The 10,770-nt window shown below is 43.4% G+C and overlaps 1 protein-coding gene across 1 annotated transcript; it reads left to right on the forward strand.

Moving 5' to 3' along the window:
- The first annotated feature begins 669 nt into the window (after window positions 1–669).
- Window positions 670–10,087, forward strand: LOC138769955 (dispanin subfamily A member 2b-like). The gene is made up of 2 exons (XM_069948730.1): window positions 670–814; window positions 9,870–10,087. Exons 1-2 carry the CDS (start codon window positions 713–715, stop codon window positions 10,014–10,016), a joined length of 249 nt encoding a protein of 82 aa, XP_069804831.1. The 5' UTR covers window positions 670–712; the 3' UTR covers window positions 10,017–10,087.
- Window positions 10,088–10,770: the final 683 nt, after the last annotated feature.

Genomic DNA, 10,770 nt, shown 5'->3' on the forward strand with positions numbered 1-10,770 from the left:
CAGAAACTTCCAGACGTTACGATTGTTACATTAGAAGGAAATCCTGATTTCATCTCAGATTTTGTACATTTTATTACTGTTATAACTGTGCAACACACACCGGCCTGATGAAAGGGTCTGCAGCCACTACACACCGGACATCACACCCCCTCACTGGTCTCTATGGCTGCTGTATAGTCATCCTGCCTGGAGGACCCCAGGACGTAGGCTGATACACTGCTGGGGGCTGTTATACAGGGCGCTGTGCACACTACAGACATCACCCCCCCCCCCCCCTCACTGGTCTCTATGGCTGCTGTATAGTCATCCTGCCTGGAGGACCCCAGGACGTAGGCTGATACACTGCTGGGGGCTGTTATACAGGGCGCTGTGCACACTACACTACAAAGCGCCTTTCCTCGTCTTCTCAACCTCTTCTCGTCTTTTCCCGTTATAGCAGCAGCGTTCTCCCAATTCCTTGGCATTCCCAGACATGTCCCTGACAGGGGGGGCGGCTGTAAAGTATGTGCCCCCCATCAGAACTCCTCACCCTCCCAAATACTGTTACTTTGGAAAAGAAAACATCGAACAAACATAGAAGACCCCACCCTGGTGTCACCAACCCCGCCCACATGTCACTGACCCCGCCCACATGTCACCGACCCCACCGGTGAAAAGCTCCTCCCTGGTGGCCCCAGCATCAGTCTGTAGAGAGGTGACAGCCCGGACAGCCATGCCCATCTCCCAGCAGAAGGATTACCTGGCCTGGTCCATCTTCAGCCTCCTGTGCTGCTTCTGCCCCCTGGGCCTGGCTGCCCTCATCTTCTCCCTGAAGGTAAGAGGGGATGTTCCCGGGGTAATTGTCCTGGATATAATTACCCTGGATGGGGCAGAAGGGCTTGTTGTTGCCCCCATCGGTGCCTTTGTGAATCCTCTCTGGAATATATTAAATGCAAAATCTGACGGAGTAAAAGTCTCCAGTCACTTCCAGTTACAGACAATTCCCTCACGTATCACCCAATGGGTCCAGCTGCAGGCCAGCATAGTCAGTGCCTCCAATCTGTGGCAGAACTACAACTCCCAGCATGTCCTGAGGAAATCCAAGGAGTTGTGGCTAGTCACAAGGAGTTCACAGCCCAATACAACTAGTGAGAATGGAGATCATGCTGGGAGTTGTAGTTCTGCACCAGCTATAGAGCCACAGGTGGAGGAGCACTCTGGTACAGGGTAGAGGTCACCGCCATAGCCAGGAATTCACCAATGTATACCCTGTATATGTCCCCCTGTATACCCTGTATATGTCCCTATGTATACCCTGTATATGTCTCCCTGCATATGTCCCTATGTATACCCTGTATATGTCTCCCTGTATATGTCCCTATGTATACCCTGTATATGTCTCCCTGTATATGTCCCTATGTATACCCTGTATATGTCCCTATGTATACCCTGTATATGTCTCCCTGTATATGTCCCTATGTATACCCTGTATATGTCTCCCTGTATATGTCCCTATGTATACCCTGTATATGTCTCCCTGTATATGTCCCTATGTATACCCTGTATATGTCTCCCTGTATATGTCCCTATGTATACCCTGTATATGTCTCCCTGTATATGTCCCTATGTATACCCTGTATATGTCCCTATGTATACCCTGTATATGTCTCCCTGTATATGTCCCTATGTATACCCTGTATATGTCTCCCTGTATATGTCCCTATGTATACCCTGTATATGTCTCCCTTTATATGTCCCTATGTATACCCTGTATATGTCTCCCTGTATATGTCCCTATGTATACCCTGTATATGTCTCCCTGTATATGTCCCTATGTATACCCTGTATATGTCTCCCTGTATATGTCCCTATGTATACCCTGTATATGTCCCTATGTATACCCTGTATATGTCTCCCTGTATATGTCCCTATGTATACCCTGTATATGTCTCCCTGTATATGTCCCTATGTATACCCTGTATATGTCTCCCTGTATATGTCCCTATGTATACCCTGTATATGTCCCTATGTATACCCTGTATATGTCTCCCTGTATATGTCCCTATGTATACCCTGTATATGTCTCCCTGTATATGTCCCTATGTATAGCCTGTATATGTCTCCCTGTATATGTCCCTATGTATACCCTGTATATGTCCCTATGTATACCCTGTATATGTCCCTATGTATACCCTGTATATGTCCCTATGTATACCCTTTATATGTCCCTATGTATACCCTATATATGTCTCCCTGTATATGTCCCTATGTATACCCTGTATATGTCTTCCTGTATATGTCCCTATGTATACCCTGTATATGTCCCTATGTATACCCTGTATATGTCTCCCTGTATATCCTGTATATATCCCCCTGTATAAGTCCCTATGTATTCCCTGTATATGTCCAAATGAATACTCTGTATATCCTGTATATGTCTCCCTGTATATGTCCCCCTTTATATCCTGTATATGTCCCCCTGTTTATGTCCCTATGTATTCCCTGTATATGTCTAAATGAATAATCTCTATAATATTCTGTATATCCAGTATATGTCTCCCTGTTTATGTCCCCCTTTGTATCCTGTATATCCTGTATATGTCTCCCTGTATATCCTGTATATGTCTCTCTGTATATCCTGTATATGTCCCCCTGTATATCCTGTATATGTCTCCCTATATATCCTGTATATGTCTCCCTGTATATGTCCCTATGTATACCCTGTATATATCTCCCTGTATATGTCCCTATGTATACCCTGTATATATCTCCCTGTATATGTCCCTATGTATACCCTGTATATGTCTCCCTGTATATGTCCCTATGTATACCCTGTATATGTCTCCCTGTATATGTCCCTATGTATACCCTGTATATGTCCCTATGTATACCCTGTATATGTCTCCCTGTATATGTCCCTATGTATACCCTGTATATGTCTCCCTGTATATGTCCCTATGTATAGCCTGTATATGTCTCCCTGTATATGTCCCTATGTATACCCTGTATATGTCCCTATGTATACCCTGTATATGTCCCTATGTATACCCTGTATATGTCCCTATGTATACCCTTTATATGTCCCTATGTATACCCTATATATGTCTCCCTGTATATGTCCCTATGTATACCCTGTATATGTCTTCCTGTATATGTCCCTATGTATACCCTGTATATGTCCCTATGTATACCCTGTATATGTCTCCCTGTATATCCTGTATATATCCCCCTGTATAAGTCCCTATGTATTCCCTGTATATGTCCAAATGAATACTCTGTATATCCTGTATATGTCTCCCTGTATATGTCCCCCTTTATATCCTGTATATGTCCCCCTGTTTATGTCCCTATGTATTCCCTGTATATGTCTAAATGAATAATCTCTATAATATTCTGTATATCCAGTATATGTCTCCCTGTTTATGTCCCCCTTTGTATCCTGTATATCCTGTATATGTCTCCCTGTATATCCTGTATATGTCTCTCTGTATATCCTGTATATGTCCCCCTGTATATCCTGTATATGTCTCCCTGTATATCCTGTATATGTCTCCCTGTATATGTCCCTATGTATACCCTGTATATGTCCCTATGTATACCCTGTATATGTCTCCCTGTATATGTCTCCCTGTATATCCTGTATATGTCTCCCTGTATATGTCCCTATGTATACCCTGTATATGTCCCTATGTATACCCTGTATATGTCCCCCTGTATATGTCTCCCTGTATATCCTGTATATGTCTCCCTGTATATGTCCCAATGTATATCCTGTATATGTCTCCCTGTATATCCTGTATATGTCTCCCTGTATATCCTGTATATGTCCCAATGTATATCCTGTATATGTCTCCCTGTATATCCTGTATGTCTCCCTGTATATCCTGTATATGTCTCCCTGTATATCCTGTATATGTCTCCCTGTATATGTCTCCCTGTATATGTCCCAATGTATATCCTGTATATGTCTCCCTGTATATCCTGTATATGTTTCCCTGTATATCCTGTATATGTCCCCCTGTATATCCTGTATATGTGTCCCTGTATATGTCTCCCTGTATATGTACCAATGTATATCCTGTATATGTGTCCCTGTATATGTCCCCCTTTATATCCATTCATGTGTGGGGTTGCTTCTCAGCCAAGGGAATCGGCTCTCTCACAGTCTTGCCTAAAAACACGGCCATGAATAAAGAATGGGACCAGAATGTCCTCCAAGAGCAACTTCTCCCAACCGTCCAAGAGCAGTTTGGCCACCAACAATGCCTTTTGCAGCATGATGGAGCACCTTGCCATAAAGCAAAGATGATAACTAAATGGCTCAGGGAACAAAACATAGAGATTTTGGGTCCATGGCCTGGAAACTCCCCAGATCTTAATCCCATTGAGAGCTTGTGGTCAATCATCCAGAGACGGGTGGACAAACATAAATTAACAAATTCTGACAAAATGCAAGCATTGATTGTGCAAGAATGGACGGCTATCAATCAGGATTTGGTCCAGAAGTTGTATGAGAGCAGCCGGGGAGAATTGCAGAGGTCCTGAAGAAGAAGGCGCAACACTGCAAATATTATAGACTTGCTGCAGTAACTCATCTACCTGTCAGTATAAGCTTCTGTTACTCATAATATGGTGCAATTATATTTCTGTATGTGATAAAAACATCTGACAAACACACAGAAACACCAGAGGGCAGAGGATCATGGGAAATAGAAGATTTGTGTCATTTTCAAAACTTTTGGCCATGACTGTATATGTCCCCCTGTATATCCTGTATATGTCCCTATGTATACCCTGTATATGTCTCCCTGTGTATGTCTCCCTGTATATCCTGTATATATCCCCCTGTATAAGTCCCTATGTATTCCCTGTATATGTCCAAATGAATACCCTGTATATCCTGTATATGTCTCCCTATATATCCTGTATATGTCCCCCTGTATATCCTGTATATGTCCCCCTGTATATCCTGTATATGTATCCCTATATATTCTGTATATGCGCCCCTGTAAATCCTGTATATGTCCCTCTGTATATCCTGTAAATGTTCCCCTGTATACTGTATGTCTCCCTGTATATCCTGTATATGTCCCCCTGTATATCTCTCCGTGTGTATCCTGTATATGTCTCCCTGTATACTGTATGTTTCCCTGTATATCCTGTATATGTCTCCCTGTATATCCTGTATATGTCCCCCTGTATATCTCTCCGTGTGTATCCTGTATATGTCTCCCTGTATACTGTATGTTTCCCTGTATATCCTGTATATCTCTCCCTGTATATCCTGTATATGTCTCCCTGTATATCCTGTATATGTCTCCCTGTATACCCTGTATACGTCTCCCTGTATATCCTGTATATGTCTCCCTGTATATGTCTCCCTGTATATCCTGTATACGTCCCTATATATACCCTGTATATGTCTCCCTGTATATCCTGTATATGTCTCCCTGTATATCCTGTATATGTCTCCCTGTATATCCTGTATATGTCTCCCTGTATATCCTGTATATGGCTCCCTGTATATGTCTCCCTGTATATCCTGTATATGGCTCCCTGTATATGTCTCCCTGTATATCCTGTATATGGCTCCCTGTATATGTCTCCCTGTATATCCTGTATATGGCTCCCTGTATATGTCTCCCTGTATATCCTGTATATGTCTCCCTGTATATCCTGTATATGTCTCCCTGTATATCCTGTATATGTCTCCCTGTATATCCTGTATATGGCTCCCTGTATATGTCTCCCTGTATATCCTGTATATGGCTCCCTGTATATGTCTCCCTGTATATCCTGTATATGGCTCCCTGTATATGTCTCCCTGTATATCCTGTATATGTCTCCCTGTATATCCTGTATATGTCTCCCTGTATACCCTGTATACATCTCCCTGTATATGTCCCCCTGTATATGTCTCCCTGTATATGTCTCCCTGTATAAGTCTCTATGTATGTTCTGTATATGTCTCCATGTATGTCCTGTATATGTCTCCCTGTATATGTCTCCCTGTATATGTCCCCCTGTATATGTCTCCCTGTATATGTCTCCCTGTATATGTCCCCCTGTATATGTCTCCCTGTATATCCTGTATATGTCTCCCTGTATACCCTGTATACATCTCCCTGTATATGTCTCCCTGTATATCCTGTATATGACTCCCTGTATATGTCCCTATGTATATCCTGTATATGTCTCCCTGTATATGTCTCCCTGTATATCCTGTATATGTCTCCCTGTATACCCTGTATACATCTCCCTGTATATGTCTCCCTGTATATCCTGTATATGTCTCCCTGTATATGTCTCCCTGTATATGTCCCCCTGTATATGTCTCCCTGTATATGTCTCCCTGTATATGTCCCCCTGTATATGTCTCCCTGTATATCCTGTATATGTCTCCCTGTATACCCTGTATACATCTCCCTGTATATGTCTCCCTGTATATCCTGTATATGTCTCCCTGTATATGTCTCCCTGTATATGTCCCCCTGTATATGTCTCCCTGTATATCCTGTATATGTCTCCCTGTATACCCTGTATACATCTCCCTGTATATGTCCCCCTGTATATGTCTCCCTGTATATGTCCCCCTGTATACCCTGTATAAGTCTCTATGTATATCCTGTATATGTCTCCATGTATGTCCTGTATATGTCTCCCTGTATATCCTGTATATGTCTCCCTGTATATGTCCCCCTGTATATGTCTCCCTGTATATCCTGTATATGTCTCCCTGTATACCCTGTATACATCTCCCTGTATATGTCCCCCTGTATATGTCTCCCTGTATATGTCTCCCTGTATAAGTCTCTATGTATGTTCTGTATATGTCTCCATGTATGTCCTGTATATGTCTCCCTGTATATCCTGTATATGTCTCCCTGTATATGTCCCCCTGTATATGTCTCCCTGTATATCCTGTATATGTCCCCCTGTATATGTCCCCCTGTATATGTCCCCCTGTATATGTCTCCCTGTATAAGTCTCTATGTATGTTCTGTATATGTCTCCATGTATGTCCTGTATATGTCCCAATGTGTACATAGTTAATGAGGCTGAAAAAAGACAAGAGTCCATCAAATTCAACCTATAACCCTACTGAGCTGATCCATAGGAGGCAGATATTGCCCCATCACATGGTGAAGATTCCTTCCTGACTCAGTCACACTGCTCCTACAGTAAAGAATATACAGAGCTCCATAGTCACACTTCTCCTACAGTAAAGAATATATAGAGCTCCATAGTGTCACTGCTCTTACAGTAAAGAATATAGAGAGCTCCATAGTGTCACTGCTCTTACAGTAAAGAATATAGAGAGCTCCATAGTCACACTTCTCCTACAGTAAAGAATATATAGAGCTCCATAGTGTCACTGCTCCTACAGAAAAAAATATAGAGAGCTCCATAGGACACATCCAGTTGGTAATTTTTTTTATTTATTTATTATTTACTTAGTGTCACTGCTCTTACTGTAAAGAATATAGAGTTCCATAGTCTCACTGCTCTTACAGTAAAGCATATAGAGAGTTTCAGTGTCTCTGCTCTTACAGTAAAGAATATAGAGAGCTCCATAGTCTCACTGCTCTTACAGTAAAGAATATAGAGAGCTCCATAGTGTCACTGCTCTTACAGTAAATAATATAGAGAGCTCCATAGTCTCACTGCTCTTACAGTAAAGAATATAGAGAGCTCCATAGTGTCACTGCTCCTACAGTAAAGAATGTAGAGAGCTCCATAGTGTCACTGCTCTTACAATAAAGAATATAGAGAGCTCCATAGTGTCACTGCTCTTACAGTAAAGAATATAGAGAGCTCCATAGTGTCACTGCTCCTACAGTAAAGAATGTAGAGAGCTCCATAGTGTCACTGCTCTTACAATAAAGAATATAGAAAGTTCCATAGTGTCACTGCTCTTACAATAAAGAATATAGAAAGTTCCATAGTGTCACTGCTCTTACAATAAAGAATATAGAGAGTTCCATAGTGTCACGGCTCTTACAGTTTAGAATATAGAGAGCTCCATAGTGTCACTGCTCTTACAGTAAGGAATATAGAGTTCCATAGTCTCACTGCTCTTACAGTAAGGAATATAGAGAGCTCCATAGTGTCACTGCTCTTAAAGTCAGGAATATAGAGAGCTCCATAGTGTCACTGCTCTAACAGTCAGGAATATAGAGAGCTCCATAGTGTCACTGCTCTTACAGTCAGGAATATAGAAAGCTCCATAGTGTCACTGCTCTTACAGTAAAGAATATAGAAAGCTCCATAGGACACATCCAGTTGGTAATTTTTTTTATTTATTTATTATTTACTTAGTGTCACTGCTCTTACTGTAAAGAATATAGAGTTCCATAGTCTCACTGCTCTTACAGTAAAGAATATAGAGAGTTTCAGTGTCTCTGCTCTTACAGTAAAGAATATAGAGAGCTCCATAGTGTCACTGCTCTTACAGTAAAGAATATAGAGAGCTCCATAGTGTCACTGCTCTTACAGTAAAGAATATAGAAAGCTCCATAGTGTCACTGCTCTTACAGTAAAGAATATAGAAAGCTCCATAGGACACATCCAGTTGGTAATTTTTTTTATTTATTTATTATTTACTTAGTGTCACTGCTCTTACAATAAAGAATATAGAAAGTTCCATAGTGTCACTGCTCTTACAATAAAGAATATAGAGAGTTCCATAGTGTCACGGCTCTTACAGTTTAGAATATAGAGAGCTCCATAGTGTCACTGCTCTTACAGTAAGGAATATAGAGTTCCATAGTCTCACTGCTCTTACAGTAAGGAATATAGAGAGCTCCATAGTGTCACTGCTCTTAAAGTCAGGAATATAGAGAGCTCCATAGTGTCACTGCTCTTAAAGTCAGGAATATAGAGAGCTCCATAGTGTCACTGCTCTAACAGTCAGGAATATAGAGAGCTCCATAGTGTCACTGCTCTTACAATAAAGAATATAGAGAGTTCCATAGTGTCTGCCCCATTTACCAACGTGCAGGTCTCTGATACAGATGGGTCCCTACACTAAGTCCACACTGTGCCGGTCAGCGACCACCATACCCCGCAGGCGTGCACAGGCAGGGAAGGGAGGCCATGGAACGGCCCTGCAACCCCCATGCCACAGGACCAGACCCAAAAAAGCCCCCGCAAAAACACCCAGCCGGCACCACCGGCGGAGGAGGCTGCCCCCAAACAGCACAAGTCTGGATAAGGTATTACACTCACTCATTTTCCCATTCTGTCTGCAGCAGCAGTGGTGGTGAGTGTAATACCATATCCATACTTGTGCTGTTTGGGGGCAGCCTCCTCCGCCGGTGGTGCTGGCTGGGTATTGGTGGGGCATTTTGGGTTTGGTCCTGTGACATTGGGGCTGCAGGGCCATTCCATGGCCTCCCTTCCCTGCATGTGCACGCCTTGCGGGGTTGGCAGTCGCTGACCAACACAGTGTGGAGTTAGTGTAGGGACCCGTGTGAACCAGGAGACCTGCACGTGGTACAGGGGGCAATATGGTTTGATCAAATTATATACCGACATCCTGGTGTTGGTTTTTAAAATTAGCCGAGCGGCATTAGTATCAGCCATAGGTGGGATGTGCAGCCGCTCCTTTCTCTCCATGTCGCATACAAAGCTCCATAGTCTCACTGCTCTTACAGTAAAGAATATAGAGAGCTCCATAGGACACACCCAGTTGGTAATTTATTTATGCTTTGTCAGGAAAAATAACAGAGGAAAGACACATGGTTCTATGATAATGTCTAGGAGGGTTATTTCCTGAAGGAAGGTGATTCCAGTAACAAAGGAGTCAGGGGGGCGGGGCCTGTGTGGTGAGGTTGTGGTGGGATACACTATACAGGAAGTTCAGCATGAAATATTCTTTTGTATTCCAGTCACGTGATGCCGCCAACCAGAATGACTCGGATACAGCGACCAAGTATTCCCGGAAAGCCTTCTCCCTGAACATCGCCGCCCTAGTGGCGGGAATCATCATGATCATCATCGTTATTGTCTATTCCATAGTGGTGAGGTCACGATAGACGCCTCTTCTGCCATGAGCTGCAGATGGATGACCGCCTCACCGCCACCCTATGAGAGTTTGTACCAATAAAGCTGTTATTTCTACAATCCCAAAGTCTATGCACATGGTCATCATTCACAGAGGCCTACACTGCCATATGGTATCTGCTGCCCCCCTGTATAGTATCAGCTGCCCTCGCTGTATTATATCTGCTGCCCCCCTGTATTGTATCTGCTGCTCCCCCTCCTGTATCGTATCTGCTTCCCCCTGTATTGTATCTGCTGCCCCCCCTCCTGTATTGTATCTGCTTCCCCCTGTATAGTATCAGCTGCCCTCGCTGTATTATATCTGCTGCCCCCCCTCGCTGTATTATATCTGCTGCCCCCCTGTATTGTATCTGCTGCCCCCCCTCCTGTATTGTATCTGCTGCCCCCCTGTATAGTATCAGCTGCCCTCGCTGTATTATATCTGCTGCCCCCCCTCGCTGTATTATATCTGCTGCCCCCCTGTATTGTATCTGCTGCCCCCCCTCCTGTATCGTATCTGCTTCCCCCTGTATTGTATCTGCTGCCCCCCTGTATTGTATCTGCTGCCCCCCCTCCTGTATTGTATCTGCTTCCCCCCGTATTGTATCTGCTGCCCCCCCTCCTGTATTGTATCTGCTGCCCCCTGTATTGTATCTGCTGCCCCCCCTCCTGTATTGTATCTGCTTCCCCCTGTATTGTATCTGCTGCCCCCCCTCCTGTATTGTATCTGCTTCCCCCCGTATTGTA

The sequence above is a fragment of the Dendropsophus ebraccatus genome, chromosome 12 (genome assembly GCF_027789765.1).
Source record: "Dendropsophus ebraccatus isolate aDenEbr1 chromosome 12, aDenEbr1.pat, whole genome shotgun sequence".
Taxonomy (NCBI): Eukaryota; Metazoa; Chordata; class Amphibia; order Anura; family Hylidae; genus Dendropsophus; species Dendropsophus ebraccatus.